This window comes from Onychostruthus taczanowskii, unplaced genomic scaffold, assembly GCF_017590055.1.
Source record: "Onychostruthus taczanowskii isolate IOZ18803 unplaced genomic scaffold, ASM1759005v1 scaffold19, whole genome shotgun sequence".
In the NCBI taxonomy this organism is placed as follows: domain Eukaryota; kingdom Metazoa; phylum Chordata; class Aves; order Passeriformes; family Passeridae; genus Onychostruthus; species Onychostruthus taczanowskii.
Window position 1 is genome coordinate 4,829,250 of NW_024499128.1, and position 20,177 is coordinate 4,849,426.

Genomic DNA, 20,177 nt, shown 5'->3' on the forward strand with positions numbered 1-20,177 from the left:
TTGCTCAACTTCTTGTTTAAAACACTATTTATTTTAAAAATTTACTACTCTTATTACTGCAGCAGCATCACCTACAGCATACAAAGTGAACCAACAAAAAATTTAGAAGAAAAACCCATATTCCAATGAAACTACATGCAAAGTTTCTTATGTTAGGATGTTAGAAAATGAGTTGCAATGAATCATTAAAGAAATGCCTCCCAAATCCAAAGTAACTGGTGACACATGAATTTATCATGCCTCAGCAGCTCCCAACACTGTTTTTATCACATGACAAGGCAAACTGACTTTCAGAAGAGCAATCAACACAACACATCCATATAGCAATAAGAGAAATTACACAGACTTATTTAAAAATACCTCATTAGTCTAAGTGAGCATCTCGTCAGGTCTGGTTATAAAAGCTCCTTATCTATTCTTTAAAAAGGTATGTGCATGACAAATATCTGATTCACCCATATGTCATTGCAAATTCTAAAACTGTGGGGGAAGTGAGTCAAAGAAATATGAATATACAACTCCCATAACCTGAAACATGAATATTAAATGATGAAGTATTTGCATTGTCTCTACTGCCTTACAGCACATGAATGTCAAACCCACTTATTCATATCTCTCCACCCCTCAAAGCAAGTAGTTTGGTTTGATGTGTCATCAAAAGCAGAATTAGTAGTGTCCTCAATACCTTTATTTTTAAGAAAGCTTTATATTTATCATTTTTAAATAGGCAATAAAAAGCTTAAAGGAATCTCAGCTGTGGTACTCTGTCATTGACACTAAACACACTCTGCTCGTGCATGCAGAAAACAAACACCTCTCTCTGGGTAAGGCAAATTATTTAACTCTTGGATTGTTTGTTGTTTACTATACACATGAATCACCCCCAAGATCTTACACATCGTGGTTACTCTAGGGCTTATTTTGAATTGTAAGAAGCAAATCACACTATTACAGCAGCATTTACCTTCAAAAGTCTTTCTGCAGCTGAATCCCATTTAGACAAGGAGAGGGTTAAAATTCTTTCAATGTCACTGTAGCACAAAGTCAAGCTGGAAGCAACTCAATACTGGGGCCAATGCTGTTTAACACCTTGACATCACCTGGATGCTGGGCCAGAGCACACCCTCAGCAAGGTCACAGACAACACAAAACTGAGGAGCAGAGACACTGCATGGCTGTGCTGCCACCCAGGGGGACAGGGACAGGCTGGAGAACTGGACTCAGAAAATGTCTGTGAAGTTCAACAAGGGTAAGGGCAGACTCCTGCATTTGGGGAGAAATAGCTTGGGACACCCAGGCAATGCTGGAGGGCTGGAAAACAACTCTGTGGAGGAGGATCTGGGAGCCCTGGGGGACAGGCAGCTGAGCACGAGCCTTCAACACCCCCCCTCCCATGGCAAAGCAAGCCAGGAGCAGCCTGGACCCCAGCAGGAACAGCACTGCCAACAAGTCACTGCCAATAGTGCTGCCCAAAGGGCCTGGGGAGTCTCTGTCTGTGCAGATATACAAAACCTGACTGCAAATGGTCCTGAGAAACCTGTTCCAGCTGACCTTCCTGGAGCTGTGGGAAAACAGCTGCATCACTGCAGAACTTGGTACTCGCTTGTTGATAATGTTTAGCAACAGCTATTGCTTACCATAGGACTTTCAGTCCTAAATCACTTCTGTTCTTCTGCAAACTTAGCTACTTGAAAATTATTTCCCTTCTATACAGACTGTTATTCCTTTGTTCCCCTGCAGTTCCTTTTTGAGACATTTTCAGTACTTCTTACCGTGCCAAGGCTTGGACTTTCGTGGCATGTCGCTCTTCCTGCTCTGCCACCTTCCTCCTGCAGTTCTCCATCTCCTGCCTCAGTGCTGCAGAATGCTCCATCTCTGCATCCAGCAGATTTCGCAGGGACCTGCAAGAAGGCAGCAGCCTCTCTTTATGGCACTGCACAAACTACCTGCTAGTTAGAGTACACTCCAAGAATCACAGAGGAGTGATACCACTGATGTCATCCAAAAATTTCATTATTGAATTTAATAAATTCACTTGATTTGATTATACAAAGATATGAAAAGCTACAAGGAAAAAGCAGTTGCAAATGTTTATTATTAATTTGTATTATTATCCTGTCAACAAGTCCAAAGCACATCTTATTATAGGATCTACTGTATCAGCATGCAGAAAGAATTTGTTTTTCTAAAAAGCTGGTAAGCTGTTTTCAGTACTTCAGGGCAAGTCCATACATCTTGGGAATAATCTATAAGCAATACATTTACAGCAAGACAGGCAGGGCTCTTGTCTCTGCCAAGTGCACTGCCACAGACCTCTGTGTAAAAACCCTTGATGAGATAGCAAAAGGTCAGCATGATGCATAATGGTAAAACCCAAAGCACCCTGGTCCTTCTGCCAAAAAAAGCCCACAAAGCTGAATGAGGCCATAACTTGCAATTATGGGAGTGGGAAGAACAGGAAGAAGGAAAATAGGATCCGTTGGTAAGATCAGCATTAAAAAACCCAAAATACCTATAGGAAAATATGAATTACTATAATAGCCCTAAGAAAGCATTGAATACATTTGTATTTTCATTCATCTAACTATGTGTTTCAATAAACTAAATAAATACAAAGTATGTTTGAAGGCATTTTAAATAAGTAAATGATCATTTCTACATTTACATCATCATTGTGCCCCAAGACAGTCAGAAATGAAAGTCACTTTCAGCCTTACATTGTCAGCCATCCTACATCACTTCTTCACCAGAAGGGAAAAACTAGACATTTTCTGAATATTTGCATTAGGAGAAACTTTTGCTCATTTGGAAAGCTATCTTAACAGAGCTTCAGAATCTCCTGGCTATAAGGTTTGGTTTTGAAAAAACTACAACTGCAAAGCTCCCAAGGTACAATGAATTACCAGATTCAAACTAAAAGAAAAAGTTGCCTTTGAAACACTATTCTTCAGTACCAACATTTAAAAAGTGAATTATTAAGTTAACCTTTCAGAGAAAAAATAATATATACATCAAAAAGGTTACATAAATATTATGCATAGCTTTAGAAAGGACAGCTTGTATTAGAGAACAGATTTTTTTTTTTTTTAATTACAGTCCCTCTTGACTAAAAAACACAAACTACCTATTCTGTTCTTCCAGTTCATCCTTTCTATTCATCATGGCCACGATAGCTTGACGAAGTTCATCTAAGAAGAAGAAACAGAAAGGATTAATGTCTGTGTACATTTTTGCTCATTTCATTGCTGCACACAGGCAGCACACTTAAGGTGATGCCAACACCATTTGCTATTCAGGAAAGCACATAAAAATGCTCTTAATCTCATCACTAATTTGAGCAATCTTTCAAAAGCGCTGTTATTTAACACCACATCAGAAGTATTGATCAAATCAAATTAGTCTGCATCTGGCTTTAATACAAATGTTTACAAGTGTGCCTGTGGTTGCAGCTGTTTTGTTTTCACAGGTGTAGGGCAGAAAGCACCTTTTCACCACATGCCTATTAATGAGATACACTGTTACTTGTTCAGCTTCTCCAAATTGCTTCTTCTCCTGGCTGTAAATCCTGACGCAGGAAATAACAGCTCCAGGGAGATGGGAGCAGAGATAATGTCTTTGCTTCCTCATGGCACTGTTTCTCGAGCTCAGCCCCAAAGATTATGAGACTTCTGAACCTCATCATTTCCTATAAAATCCTTCCTATTTTTTTACAAATACCATTAAAACACTTTCTGTCATTAAATAAAGAATAATATTTTTTTTTAAACCAACCAAGAGAATTTAGAATTTTTAAAGATTTCCTTTGGGTTAGGTTTAACATGATACCAGAACAGTCAAATACCATACAGAAAAGTGTCAGCTCCAACAATTTCATTAACAATTTCACATACGTCAATCAGTAATTTTATGAGTGCTACAAGGACACAATTATATTAAAACATCCCTCCCAACATTTAAGTGAAATGTTTATATATAATAAATCAGCCAACTCTGTTCTGCAAGTATTCACTGCAGATGCCAGTAAATTTCAGTGTGCTTTTACTGAAAACATACTACCAGAACTGGTATTACTTGATTTCTTCAAGCAAGCAAAGCCATTGGACAATTTTTTCTCCCCTTCACATTCAGTACACAGTATCTTTCACCTGTAACTTTCCTAATATTTTCTATAGTTACAGAAGCTTTTGCCCATTTAACAAAAATTTAACATTTTCCTATGGACCAGATGGAGTCTGACAAACTCTAGCAGTGGATAGAATGTAAAAGATTTTATTATGTCAACCAAATGTTGACAGTCAGCACTGCAGACATCTTGACTCCAGTCTGGCCTTGGTAATCTGCAGGCAAATCCAACCCTTGCAGGACTGCAGGGTTCAGCAGAGTTCTTATATCATTTGAAATCAGCCAACCCAAATTTCTACAAGCTAGAATTTTTACCAAAACATTCCTGTGTCTTTGGCCAGGGAGAAAGCAGATGATCAGTACATGATTTTCTGCCCATTTCATAATACCCATATTACACTTTAAGAGCTAAATGACATGAGCAAGAAACGTTTCAGTAGGTCATTAGAGGGAGTTTGCACTTCATTAATTCAGCATAGAAAAAATAATTTGCTTTCTACAGTAACTTAGCATATTTTATGCAACCCTAAAAAAAAATAACCTAAATCTTGTAGAAAAACCAAAAGTGAAATAGTGAAATTTCTGGGTATTAAATACTAGCACAAGGGACCACAATCCATCATCCTATCTGTGATATAAACAACTGCTCTATGGATGAGGAAAATGGAATAATCCAGTGTTAGAGCATCATACAAATAAACACCACAAGCAAAAGGATCCACACTAAGCTTTCTGCACAGTAACACTCCATAACAAAATAACTATCTTGAACCATAATGTTGAACTCAGAATCCTCCTCAAGGACACATCAAGCCAATGGCATTTTAAATATTTTAAGTGTGCCATTAAAATATCATAGTGCACGATCAACAAGTAGTTGCTGTTATGTCTCTAACTCAGAATAAATTAAAGCTGTTGCTGCTCAGACACGGCTCTGCACTTGCACAGGGTGCCCACTCTGCAGCAATTGCCTCTGTGTGTACTCAATCTTTTAATGTGTACTGATTTATTAACATTTATACAGCTAAGCTATTATAAATTGGCTTCATTATTTCAATTTTACCAGTCTATTCAAACTGTAATCTTAACTTGCATAACAACTTAATCTTCTTTTCATTATTCCATCCAGAATCTTCTGCATGAGTTGAGACCTGAAATCCCATCTTTTCTCACTCCCCTCTCCCACACACACACACAAGCAGAACACAAAAGCAAGATCCTGCTAAAGACCATGGTTTGCACAGAAGAGGAAGAAAAAAAAGCCTCTTGAAATAGAAGACTTTAAATTGCTTATTTATTTCCATTTGCTTCTTTTTTCCGAGAGTCATGGAATTGACAATACTATAGAGAAACAATAAAGCAGAAATTCCAAATTTCATTATCACATATAGGGCAAAAATTGATGCTCAATTTAGGACCACAAATGCAAACACATTTTATACTCAGTATTTCTTGCTAATTCAGCTCAATTACAGGTACCAGTGGAGGTGTGGATGAAAGCATCAACACAAACCACCAGTCTGGGATAAGAGACGAGCATTCCAAGAAGGCTGGTCCAGCCCAGCAAGATTGCTCCATGGCTACAGCTCTGCTGTTTCTTCTTGAATTGATGAGTATTAAGGAGTCATATTTTCTATAAATTACTCAAAACAAGCACAAGAAATATACAGTTTATAATCAACACTTCTTTAGCCTATCCATAGTAAACACAAAAAAGTAAAACATTATTAGTGTAATAAAATGAGTAAAAAAGAAAAAAATCAGAAACCTTAATGTCAAGATATTTTGAAGCAAGGAACTGAGTAGAACTAAGAGGAAACCATCCTATTTAATTCAGGTATAATATTTAAAACTTTCAAAAAATTTAATTTCTTATTTTCACTTACGCTTCCTGAAAAATTTCAGCAGCATGTCAGAGCAGTCAGCTGAATGCAAAGGAAATCCAGCATCATACACTGCAGCAGGTTCCCTTCAAACCTGCCAGAACATCCCCAGTTCATGAGCTTTTGTCTGTCTTGCCTCCAAGATGAGCACATGATCATAACCTAATTTTTCCAGCAGTCTTATGTCTCATACATTGTGTGGGTTAGAAAAGGGAATAATTTTTTTAAATGTCAGGGTTGTAGCAGCAACCATAAATTTGGCATTTTCTGACTTCTGAACTGTGCAACCTCAATCTTTCTCCCCCCCCCTTCTTTTTTTCTTTTTTTTTTCTTTTTTTAATAAAACAGTGGGACGATGGCCAAATATTCCTACTTCAGAAAAGTGTTTGATATTAGACTTTATGTCCTACTTCTGAGCTGTTTTGTGTTTGACACCATTTATGTTCTGTAAAGTAATATTAATGAAAGGCAATACATTACTGTTATTAAGGATCAGCATTCAACACCAACATATCTAAAAGTGAAGTGATAACCTGAGTTCCATAGAGACAGAGATAAGAAGATAACTAGTGAAGTTTTACCTAAGAGGTAGTTTTGCAACAATTTCTTAAAAAAGAATTCCCATGTACAAACAAACAATTCCAAAGCATTCTTTATCAGCAAAAAAAGAAAATATAAAAATCCAGGAATGTACTAAATTTTTCATATTAAACCTCACTTTTTCAAACACCAGCAATATTTTTTACTGCTGAAATTAATCTGTGGTGCCTAATTACTCATGAAGTGAGTATTTGCTCTAAAACATTTTTTAATTCTATTCCACACTTCATGCAAAATCTAGCTTCTAGAAAGCTTTCATAGGGTCATAGAGCATGAAATATATAATGCTTTGAGAAACACCTGCCAGTTTCCAGCAACCTCCAGAAAATTCATAAGTTTCACAACTCTTGTGCTATTTAGCCAAAGACTGGAGCAGTATGATTTGCAATCACCTGTTGTGAAGAATGAGCTGTAAGTGAAATCATCCCTCAGAGTACACAAGGTCATGCAGCCTCCTCTGCAATCCTGCAGATAGAGTATCAGGGTGGGCTGGGAACAGTTTACAGGAATCTTTTTTTTTATTTTATTTTCATGAGTGAAAATTTGCACAGATATTTTCAGAGACAAATAAGACTTCCAGAAGACTAGTTACATCTTAAATCAGAAGTGTGACCTTTAAAGACTTAAAGAGCTTGATGCTCCCTAAGCTGCCTACATGAACACTGCGTTTTAAGGCTTAATTTAGTGCTCAAAAACCTTGTAAATATTATCCTGTCATGTCACTATTCACAGGGCAGATTTTAGTAGGAAACAAATTGTGTTGCCCTTCTACTGCACAGAAGAGTCCTGGTGAAAACCAAGGCTGTAAAGTAAACTGCAGCTTTCCCCTCCCTGATGAAATATAAACACCCTCCCTTCACAGCTGTGCTTTCAAAGAAAACAAGAATTTAGCACCTGCCAGTGACCTGGGGCAACTTGGCTACAGAACAGGTCAGCAGCTATTCAGAGGACACAGAAAGTACAAAAACATACACTTTATTCACTTACACAACCAGGATAAAAATATAACCTGGAGGTTTGATTACTCAGTAAAGTTCTTCTGTGATCACAAAAAGCTCAGGGATTTCTCAAGAATATATGAAAAAGTATGGAATGATGTACAATGTTACAACTTTTCCTAACCTTTGTGGTGAAGCCCAATTTTAAAAACTGAAGAAAATGATAGCAAAAAAACTAAATTACCAATTATTTCCTAAAAATTGTACTATAATAAAAGAATCTTATAAATAAGAACACAAGTAGTGTCCTTCTAAAAATGAAAGTTTTGCAACTTATTCTTTTTTCTACTGCAAAAACAAAATGGAGAGACTTGTGCTAGTAGAATAGATTATTCTGCTGAAAAACAATGCTGAAAATACAATCTTCCAATACCAACTCCTGAAAGTGTTGTTTGTGATTCAAGTACAATAAGATAAAGACAAATTTTTTAAAAACTGAAATTACACAGTAGAGTAGATGCATAAATAGAAAACTTCTGACCAGCTTAACTCTTTATAAACTTGGTTATGACACAACAAGCTGCACAGCAGGGCCAGTTTTCAAATTATGCCTGACATAAATAGCAAAGCTCTGTGGATTTTTCTTGAGTGCTATTAGTGTTTTTTGAGATGTACCTGTGGCTAAATTAACCTATACCTTACAAATGCATGGGACATAGTTCAGGAAAATAATTTAAAATGGCAGAAATTTGAAATTACAGCTTCTCCTAACTTAATAGCCTGCATATCAAAAGAACTAAGAAAAGTTTTGTACTACATTAATAGCTTGGAACAAAATCAGGAAAATAACATAATTTTTTAAAAATCCATTTCAGGATTTGTCTTCAAAAGTAAGAAACACAAAAATCCAGTCACTGGAGACCTCACAGCTTTTCTCACTGCACTACTGCATTGCATTTTTCTTGCCTGATGTGTTAGAATCAGTTGCTATGCAACCAAGCTATAAGCCTCAGCATTTAATAATTCTTCTGCTAATTGCAATAGAGAGAAAGAGCTTCAGTGACTTTGTCATAGCACTGAATTCCTCCTGTAGAGAATCTAGAACCAATAACAGCAAACTTGATAACAGCATTTTTATTCAACATACCCAGGATCACCTATTATAAAGGTAATCACTAATTCTATAAATGTATAGTCAGCTGAATTTTAATTATAATTATGATTATTTACTAGGTGTTCTACTGGCTTTATAGATGGGTTTGACATGCTTCCCACCCTTCCTTTCACCAAAGCCTTCTCTGAGCTGGGAAACTAATGATAGTGTGCACACTTCTGTTGATCCTGTGTTTTCATTTCATTTACAAATTGCTAAGTATTGAGAATTGAAAACCTCCAGATTTTCTTTCTATTTTATAGCTCTTACCTACACTGGGAAATAACTGAGCAACTGAAGGAGACCAACTGCGGCCCCTGCTGGTACCTGACTCCCCTACAAACAGCAGAATCAACAGAGTGCAGGGGCACCAGAAAACTGCCCTGTGCAATTCCCTGAGAAGTAAATAAGAGCAAAAGGATGTTGTAGGGATAACATGAGCAGAGAATATCTAGTGGCAAAAGTATCACTGCAGCTAATAACAGTAAGTCTATTCCACACCTCAATTATGGCTCCTAGAAGTCCCAAACTAGTTTGCCACTTCGTGACATACTTTGCAAGAAAGGATTTTTCAGCTCTGTAAAGCTCAGTCAGCAGACCAGTGCCAGAGCCTGAAACACTACCCAGTGAAAACACTTGTTTTATCTCCTTTAACACAGCTTGATACAGCATTTAAATATAACTTTAGAAAATGAGATTAGAATATCTTAAGATTTCATTCATTTTGATGACTGCATGAATCAACTGCAGAAAAGAATCTTGGCTGCATCACTTCTAACTTCCCAAATGTCATAATTTAAAACTTGTACATATTGAAATTTATAAGAAGAAACAAACACACACCCAAGAGCTTCAGGAACAAAGCCAGTTCAGTTACAGAACATTCTGTACACTGAGGAACATAAACACATACTGGCTTATAAGCTTAGACATTCCATTTAAGAACTAAGTATTTGTTCTACAAGTGTATGCAAAGAAAAAAGATCAAATATGTGATAAACTGCCTGTGCTTCTATTAATCTACCTCTGCAGCAAAGACTATTTTATCCTGTCTAGCTCTGCTCTTAATACCACTGAAACATGACTGTCTTCCCCCTTAATCTTAACTCAAGTTTTTGTGAAAGTCCACATTTATGCTTGGAGCAGATTTTCATATCAAAACCACAGAAAGAGTGGGGTTTGTTTGTTTCTGACTAGCCATTAATGAAAACAGGCCAAATAAGCAAGACTACATCTGAACTAACCCTCAATGTGTTCAGAACTTGTAGAAATTTAAAGATGTTAATCAAATAATTATTTTTCATTTAACTACTGAAGCCACATTTAATATAAGGATATATCAGCTGCAATGAAGCACAACCTGCCAATACAAGCATCATTTTAGAGCAACTATTACTAACATGACCAGCCCATCAGAAATCAAGTGCTCCATGACTCTCTAAGCAGATTTTAGTGAAACAAAAATAAGAGTTACAAGATTTTCAAAGCTATTTCTATCAGTCTAGATACATCAAGGAAGTACTTACTAATTGTCATGGATTCTGGCACAGTGGCTGAAGGCAACATACTGCTTAAAGTATTCACTTGAGCTGGAGGACTGACTTCCACTCTAGTCATAAAAGCACAGTAAAATCAATATATGAAACCAAAATCCTGAATTCAAAACTTAAGAAAAAAGTATTCCAGAAACTAGAATTGTTATCCTATTCACCCATATTTAATCAAAATACGTTGAACAATCCTTTAATGTATCTCCTGGCACTCTGACTTAAGCAGACACACAAAAAATCTGAACTAAAAGGCCATGGAGAATATAGCAAAACAATAACATAAAAACCAAATAAAACCAATTTTCAAAACCAGGAAGCCAAGTCTGCTATTTGACATGAATGACTTCCTCAAGATAATTAGGAAAGTTCAGTGTATGAAACTAGGCAAAAAAGGCAATTGTAGGTTTTTTGCATTTGTCTTTCCAAACATATGCAGAAGTATCCTGATGAGTAGCTGGTTTTCCAGTACTAAGTGCATTAGTTAACAATAACTTGGCAGCTACAGGGTGAAGGTTTTTTTCTTTTAGGACAAACATATTTGGCACATACCTGTAAGGAAGATCAGATCTCCTTGGAACCAGTTCTACTGGATGAACAGCATGTTCATGCCCCTCTCCATTCTCCAAGTTATCTGAAGTAGAATGCACAAGCATTAGCTCCCTTTGGGTTACACTGCTCAAAAATACAATAAAAGCATCAATCCAGAAGTTAGATAGTTACCTTTTTAAACAGAAACACTCAACTTACTATGGCTTTTAAACACTTTTAATTCTGTCTCCAAAGCTGGCTTCTGCAAATTGACCCTGAATGCCAGCAGGATTATCAAGACTTTTAGGAACACAGTCATCATAAAGAAATTAGTATTGCACAATTCCTAAATTATACTTGATATGTACAAAGTTACACAGCTATGAGGAGACTTCTTCCTGAAGTTACTTGGGCAAGCCCCCAGAGCTGAAGCATCTCATGTTCACTACAAATCTGGTTGTGACTTGCAGGAGAAGAATTTGTGGTTAGCACATGAAACCTTGCAAAGACATCAGTGCTTTCTGTATCCCCAACAGAGCACCATGGCTCTTCTGTGGCTCCTTACGTCCCTGTACCAACCATCAGGAATCAGACAGATGAGATATTGTTTAAAAAGCATGAATAATGTGCATCTGTCCACAAATCCACAGCTGTCAGCAGCAAAACATCCACATGACTGAGCCTGTCATGGAGGAAGCTCAGGTGGAAGCAAACAAATATGATATTTTATTGATGTGTGCTGCATCTCACTATGTAAGGGCTACAAAGACACTAAATAGACAATCCTAAATAGACAGACAATCCTAAATAGAACAGATTTAAAGAGCAGAAATTCTAGAAAATAAGTTAATGGGAAATAAAGCTATGTCAGAAAGTCTATGGAGGACAAAAATTATTTTTGAAGCCATAGAGTTTACTGAAGCTCAGTTCCTAAAATACATACTCCATTTTTGTTCCGAGCAACTGCATTTTGATGGAGGCTTTCTCATTTCTAGCTACATAGAGATATGATGTGCCCTGACACATCCCTGGAGCACTGCAACAGATTAATACTGAAAACACTGATTAACATACAACACTATAGATTATGCTATTTCAAATATATAAAGATATGTGTGTATGTGTTATCTATTGGTATTAAAACCTATAAATCAAAATATTGGGTTAAACTATGTATTTTACCAAAGCTCATTAAGAATATTTTAACAAAAAATATCAGGATAATAATGAGCTTGCCAGTTAGTGGGCTTGGACTGCCCTCAGCATAATCCAATGCATGTTCCTTCTGACATCACTCAGCCAGCACAAGTGCAACTCACAAAGTCAAGCAAACAAGTGCCTAAGGCAGCTTTCAATCTCAGCAAATTATCAGTATGGCTGAGGAGAAGGCGCCTGGATCTGTGTGTATCCCTGTCCCTGACTGGCTGGCACTTGGGCTGTGCACAGTGCCCTTAGTGCAGCTCTCCCTGCACACTCCATCAGCTCCTCCAGTTCAGAGAGGTGAGGCCAGGAGAGCAGACAGTGGGGTCTGGGGGGCTTTCCTAGCACTGACGAACTGACTCCCTTCACCAGCCCAATGCTGTATCACTCTCACTTGCATGACAGATCACAGAGAGGGACAGAAGGAGGACTGAAAATATCTGTCCTGTGCCCAGAAGGGATCTGAATGGCCCTGTTGATCATCTCCAGCAGGCTGAGCATTGCATTCAAAACAGTCCTGAGATGAAGCAACACAAAGCAAAGGGCTTTGGTGTCTTAGTAAGAGTAAGCCCCTGGGGCAGTTACAGACATCCTCTTTGGTCATCTACCTCCAGAACTAAGTCTTGGCTTCCACTCCTGATGTTTTATTTCAGATGAAAACCCCCAGCTCATGCTTCTGGTGCCTCCTGACATTGACTAACAGCAACTGGGAGTTCCCATTTCACACACCACCCCCCACAGACAGGAATGGATTCTTGTATTCCAGATTTCAACCTGTGGCTGCTCCCCAACAATTCTGTTTTGTATTTAAGAGATCACAATGACACAAACTTCTCAATGTTTTCTAAATCCACTCCTTTGTAAATTGAAAAATATGGCAGCAAGAAAAAAAAAAATTTTTTTGAACCACCGGCACTTCTTACGAGGTATATATTTTAAAATACAGCAGAGGGCAGTGCAGCATTATTTTATGATTCACATTTTTGTCACTGAACTTACACAACTGAATTACACTTTTTCACAGGCCTTCAATCAACAATCCATTTAAACTCTTGGACAGATAACGTGTATGCAAAAAATATGAAATACACTACAATTAAAACATTATTTGAATACCACTGGCAAGTTTTTAAATAGTCACTGAAATTAGTATATCCAAAGTTCAGTGTTTTATGAACAGCTAGAAAAATATCAACAGGATGAAGGGGAGGGCTGGTGGACTTTTTTGTTTGTTTTTGATACTAATACAGATACTGTAAAAGCACCAGGCCTCAGGCCTTCTTTTCCATTCCTTTAACCATTTGTATTGCTTGCTTCAAATGGTCCACATCATTCTTGAAGTGCCCTCACTGCATACAATACTGCAGCTGAGGCCCCAGGAGAGCCAATGGAGCCTACATTTACAAATGACATTCTCATTTATGCACAGCTCTGTAAATTCACTATCAGCTTGTAACCTGCAGAAAACGATTTGAGGATATTGGAACATGAAAAATTAGATGTGAGCTGGCAACTGGTGCTCACAGCTCAGAAAGCCAGTCTTAGAATAAATGATCTCTGCAGATCTCTTCCAACCCAAACCATTCTGCAATTCCCATACCCTTTCCTGAGCAAGTATTTCCTAGTCAATCATTCCTCATCCTGTATTTCAACAATTAACAGCTTCTATTGAATTGCTTCCAGCTGCTCTCCAATCTGTCAAGATTAATTTGAATTCAACTTCTCAAACACACTTGGAGCTTCTTACAGCTTAGAGGTATCTAGAAAACAGATATGGATACTTTTTATACTACTATCCTATTCAATAAGATAAAAGACCACAGATTAATCCCAATGAAACTCTGGTTTATTTTGACATTGAAAACTCCCCCTTAACTAAGTAACTACCCAAATGGAGAACTCTGATTCAGAACTAGAATAAATTTGAATTGAACTTTTTGTCCCAGTTGTGCAGCACCTGCTGTGTCTGTACAATCCTATTATTTCTTGCCATTGTCCCATGTTAGAATAAAGGTTGCTGGAATTCTGTGAATTGAAATGCCCACCTGTTTGGGAGTAAGAGCCAACAGCACTGACAGGAAATAGAACATCTGAGTCATCATTCAGGACCTGCAGAGGACTCCAACTGCATATCTGAGAATTGCATGTGACTATTTCACGAGGCCTATTTAGAACAAACAAACAAACAAACCAATCTATTTATACAGCCAGTATTACTGTTCATAATGCTGATATTTCTTTCAGAGATACCACTGCAAGAAAAATCTTTATTTCAATCTGCCTGCCAATTTCTTGGTCAGCCATACATTAATTCATTAAAGACCAGACATTCCAAAGCAGATGAGACAAGCAGTGCTTGCCTTTTCCTCTAAACAAATTTCTGTCAGAAAGAAAGAAAGCATATCAGTTTCTAAAATTATTCTTTCTCTCTCAGTTTTGTCCTGCCTTGTTGAACTGTCTACACTCTGATGTAACAAGCTTACTCTGTTTAAAATACACATTTTTATTGTAAAGCCAAAATAGAATTGTTAGCATACTAAGAATAAGGACACATCAAGTAGGCCAGAACTATATCCTGGCTATATCCTGCCACAGTTTTAACAAGTGAGAACTTCACGGAGAACAAGAAGTCTGATATCTCAAAATTTGGGGTTTCAGTGAAATTTAGAAGCAAAATATCATCACTGCAGTGGCCCATATGGTTTAAACAGTAAAAAGGAAAAAAAATGAGAAGAAAAAAAAAAAGAAAAAAGAAAAAAAAAGAGGGGAATAAAAAGGTGGGGGAGGAGGAATAGGGAGGGGGAAAAAAATTAATTTGCTGTACCCATAAAAGAAGTCACTTCATAAAAGAAGGGGAGTCGTGGAGGGGAAGCATGGAAATTTTACCACTATCTCCTGCACCAATACTGCAAGCTTACTTTTCAGAAGCTTCAGTTCCACCTTCTGTGCCTTTATTTCCTAATGATTTTCCATACAGCTCATCCTCATCTGCATCTTCATCATCAATGCTCTTCACATCCAGTTTCTGGTATTCATACTCTCCATTCATGAATACTGAATTGTTCTTCCAGGAATGGTTACTTTCACTCCCATTCAGATTTTTTCCCAGAGTGCTTTCAGATGAAGACAATGCAAGAACTGAAGATCTGTCTACACTCTCCTCTGAACTTTCTCCTGCAATCACAGTCTTTGTACAATCCCCCAAGTTTTGCTCATCTTCCTCTTCATCAAATGAGATAATATTAGTCACCCTCTTCTTCTTTTTTCGATCTTTTTTGTATTTCAAATCTAGTAGTAATACAAAGTTTTTACACAGTTTAGAAAGGAGGAATAATATATGAAACCAGATTTTTTTCTTAAAAGAGCTCATGTACTAACTTACTCTAACCAAGAAAAAAACTACTTAGATCTACATGGCATTCATTATCTTTCCGTACACATGAGCTTCTAAATCTCTAATTACCAGCTTAATTTTATAAGTTTTACATAATTCAGATTTTAAGAGATATTCTGGAGATGCATTCATAACATGATTCAATTGAAACTGGGAAAAAAGTTCTACAACTCGAGAAATTAAATTTAAAATAATAAGTTAGCCTTCCTGTCACTTCCTCCTATGGACTACACCTAGCATATAATGCAGAGCAGGCCTACACAACAGAGAAAACATGAAGAAAACTTTCAGACGAAAAACTGAAAAGAACAAACTCACAACACAAACAAAATCCACAACCTGCAATCAAATAGTTTTGTCTATACTCTAAAAATTGAATAGTCAGCTTTCAGCTAATTAGTTCTTGGCCTAGAAATACACTGAAATTCTCTCTGAATACACCAGATGTATCCAGTGACAGCACTTATTTTTACACTTTTACCTATTCTCACTGAATCTGATGTGCACGTGAAGCCAAATGCAAAGCTGAAGCACTCCAAGAAATATCAGAAATCGCTCACCAAGACACCTCACGCTGGGACCAAACTGCTTGGTTTAATTCAAGTCCAGCTGTTATATATTCACACAGCACACTAACATACTTTTAGAAGGATGTTAAAACCCATTCTGGTTGCAAATAGAATTACAACAAAGAACACAGACTTCAATGGAAACATCTGACTTGCTCTAATGTTCCACATATAATTGCATTTGAACAAACTCAATTTTTTTAAGTGACATTTCATGTTCTGTATACACATGTGCTGTACACATCAGGTACATCATGTTGTGGAGTCATATGCACCATATGGTCAATTACTGTCTTTCATCTTGCAAGGCTATTCTATACTAACAAAGTTACCCCAAGTCAAATATCGCCTCCAATTTTAATCTCATTTAAGTGCTACACAACAAAAGCTTTACCACAAGTTTGTTCTAAAAACCGTGTTTTAAGACAAAGTCTATTTTGAATGCCAATAAAAATCAGATTTTATCTCAACTTCTGTTCCTACCAGATTCTCATGTGAAGTTTGTGCTTTTTTCTCACAACCAAAACAATTTATTGCCTAAACTCAAACCTTGTTTCTTAATTGAAAAGCACAAAAAATCTTCCTGCTGTTTTGTACTTTTACAAAGCAAAACAAACTTTTAGCACAACTTCCAGAAACCAAGATAATAAAATATTACTTTTTTAATTTTGGAACAAAAATTATATAACGAAAATCACATTTTCCTTGACTGATTTCAAATAATAAGAGATTAAGACTTTGAGTATTTGCTAGTAACTAACATCATAAAAGCGGGTTGTAACACTAAGAACTCAAAAGGTCAAGAGTGTATGAGTAAATGTTCATTTTGGCAATTATCTGCTTTGCATAGGAATTCAGACTGTAAACACAGTCACTACTCAAAGCAGATTACAAGCAAAGATTTGAATCTGATATATAACAAATTATATAAGTCACTGTATGTCTGACTGGCAAGATGGCAAAAGACAACACTAAAAATGAAAAATCATTACATCACAAACTTCAAAGTTTCAATTAACTTTCAATTTTATGAACTTTCAATTTTATCAACAAGAAATTCAGGTCACAAGCAAAGCACTACCAAAAAAACAGTTTAGCCTCCCTGTCACAGAGATATGAGAATGCCAAAATACACAGTATTCACACCCAATATTTCCAATTCCATGCTTTTTAATTACACACTCAACTGGTTTGTATGCATAGTGCACTTATTTTTAAGACTTCTGCTCTACAATAAAAGTACATTTAAAGTAAATTAAAAAGTTATTTAAGCACACTCAAATATTTCCTAAGTTTCTGAATGGCACTAACATTCATAAAACTTACCAGCATTTACATTCCTGGGCAGAACAGGCAGGGGGTCAGAGTCCTGGTCAGGTTTTATGAGAATGGAGACTGCAGACGAGGCAGTGATCTCCCGCAGGAGGCTGCTGACACCCTGAGTGGACTCCTTCAATAAGGAAGTTACATTTTGTGTGGATTCCTTCAACAAATCTGACACAGTGGGTGTGCATTTGCTCTGCCCATTTAAATCCTTGTTATCAATGTTGATAGCAAAAAGAATGGAGTTCAGACCTTCAGAAAAAAGAAAGGGGAAAAAGAGATCAGAAATGCACCATATACTTCACATGCAAATTATGAACACAGAAGCTAAGGATTAATCAAATTGTGACATGGAAAACATTTTTCCCAAAAATTTCCCACAGTTCCCAATGCATGAATCCTTATTCTTTCATGTACCATTCATTCTTTTCTAGATTATATTCAAGTTGATGCAATCAGTTCTGAATTCTTCTTGATGGCTGTTCAACTGCACAGTAAATAATCAAAAAGTGCTGAGAACTCATTTATTTATAACCTTTTATTTAAACCCATTTCACTGCAACTTCACTATTGGTTGGTTCCTATATTCTATTAGCAAAAATGCCCAGGAACCTTGTCTTGAAAATGAAGCATGTGACCATGTATCTGAAAAAAGGGATATAAAAGGTAATAATACATCACTTCCGTAGATGAACCCTAGAAAAGTAAATTATTTGCTATCATTCCTTACTCTTACTTTCCTTATCTGTATTTACCTGCAGTTTTGATCTTACTATAAAATTCCATCATTACTCTTTTCTAGTCAGGAATAACCCACTTTGCTTCTCTAAATTGCACTAGTTTTAAGTCAGCCTTGACTGTTGAAGAGTTGAAAAATTTATGTGGAAAATTTTTGAATTGTAGGAAGGCCAGATCCAGGATTTTAACAATCCATCAATTCATAGCATAAATTGACATAATACCCTGGCTGTGCCTCTGACACAGGTTCTCCACATAAACAGAGTATTAGAGAAACTCCTCACAAGCAGAAACAGATACAACATCCCAAAATGCAGTAGTTTTCCAAGAGCAATTATACTGAAGAGAAAGCCTTACCAGCTGCCATCGTAGGGATCATGCTAGAACGTTCTTCATCCATCATAAAAGACCAGTCTTCATAGAAGACACTGTAATTTAAAGGGGAAAAAAAGGACATGCAGTGCTATAGTAATATATACTTCACTTCTGAAAGACAAAAAAAAATCTGAAGAATAAGTAGGAGCACCCCAAAGGATGAAATTTTATGTCACAGTAACTCCCTGTAGCTCTGAAATTGATAACTGTTCAGATGGTTCTAAAAAGACATGTTAAAGAGTATTTTTTCTTTCGTTTTAGCTCTGCACTTTTTTAGGGGAAAGAAAGCCACTCACGGTCTGGGGGTTTACGCTGCATTAACAATCACAGCATCTCTCTATACCTATTGCTAAACATGTTTTGTGTAAGCTTAGAACACATGAACACAAACAAAACAGAAATGTTCCTTTTATCTTGAACAACCTGCTGTGGTAGAAGGGGTCCCTCCCCATGGCAGGAGGGGTGGATTACACAATCTTTAAGGGTCCTTTCTAATCCAAGTCCTACTATTCTGTTGTTCTGTGACCTGTTTCAATATCCAAACCCATACCAATTGCCCTAAATAGTTAGGGTGAACTATGAATTTGGATGTAAAAAACCCACATTTTTTCACTGTGAACACATAAATTTAGTTGTGCTAAGCCTGGTTCTTTCTAATAGCAAAATGCTGTATTTTTACTATCAATATTCAGTTAATTAAACAACAAAACAGATAGCAAGAAAACCCTCAATCTATATATTAAACAACTCTGACAGATTCATTTAAAAGTTTCCAAAACATATAATTGGGGATGTAAACTGATTCTGTAAATCCCATTGGATTCTAACATTTAAGTCTTAAAAATTCTGGAATAAACCTTTTTAGAAGCAGCATTACAATGCAGTGTGCTGATAATCCTGATACTGTGCAAGTATTGCTACAAGGATGAGAATAATTAGTGACACAGCAATCCAAGTCACTAATTTCCTAATGGTTTTCAGACCTTTTTCTTTATTTCATTTGTCTTTATTTGATTTCTCCAAAATCTGTTTTGCAAGAAAGCTACAGATGACCAGAACAAACTAGAAATTAAAAGGAGGTACTAATGAACTCAGCTTGGGCAATAATCTTATCCACTAGTTCCATCAATCTACGCAAATGAATAAAATGCCTTTCTGCCGAATTCACTGGACTTGATCAAGCCCAACAGTTATTGATTAAAAAAGGAAAATGCCTCAAGTTTTCATAGAGAAAAGAAGTAAAAGCCATGAGAAAAAGGCAAGACTCAGCTTATGAACTTAAGTGCATTTTGCACTTCCAAAGTATTTCAGGATTTCACAACATGTAGTGAGTTATTCTCCGTAACTGTAACAAAAGGTTCACTAACTGCTACCTAACCACTTCCCAGTGATGTGCAGCTGCAGCTCCCCACTGCTGCACTGCTGGAGCTCTGCAATTACAGGATCTCCAAAAGGCAACAGGCAATTACCACTCATGAATTGAGATCAGACACGGCTGCAATTGTGTACTATTTTAGTGGAATGAGAGAGGCACCTTAAAGCATGGTGTCCAGGTTTCAGTGAGGAAAACTGCTGAAAGAACAGGGAAGGGATTTAGGGAAGAGGTCACACGTTGATATAGGCACAAGCCACTACTTTAATGGCTGACAAACATTTTAAAATTTATTTTAAGTGACTTGACAGGCATAACCTCAATATATACCCCAAATTAACATGGGGTACTACTACAGCTGTGGCTTTTGGTTGGTTGCCTGGGGTTTCAGACATTGCCAGCACACTTCCTGCATTCCAAAGGGATCAGATA

General features: G+C 36.8%; 1 protein-coding gene across 3 annotated transcripts in view; it reads right to left on the reverse strand.

The window, feature by feature from the left end:
- The window catches only part of SNX29 (sorting nexin 29), a 102,705-nt gene that overhangs the window by 73,741 nt on the left and 8,787 nt on the right, over positions 1 to 20,177 (reverse strand). For all 3 annotated transcript variants that reach the window (XR_005952450.1, XM_041401744.1, XM_041401746.1), the window contains exons 6-13: positions 18,356 to 18,426; positions 17,264 to 17,512; positions 14,893 to 15,262; positions 14,020 to 14,138; positions 10,796 to 10,877; positions 10,223 to 10,305; positions 3,125 to 3,188; positions 1,773 to 1,901 (exon numbers count right to left, since the gene is read on the reverse strand). Coding sequence is in view for 2 of the 3 variants with exons in the window: in XM_041401744.1 (XP_041257678.1) it covers positions 1,773 to 1,901; positions 3,125 to 3,188; positions 10,223 to 10,305; positions 10,796 to 10,877; positions 14,020 to 14,138; positions 14,893 to 15,262; positions 17,264 to 17,512; positions 18,356 to 18,426 (1,167 nt within the window). In the remaining variant the exon portion in view is untranslated. The remainder of the gene's footprint in view (positions 1 to 1,772; positions 1,902 to 3,124; positions 3,189 to 10,222; positions 10,306 to 10,795; positions 10,878 to 14,019; positions 14,139 to 14,892; positions 15,263 to 17,263; positions 17,513 to 18,355; positions 18,427 to 20,177) is intronic.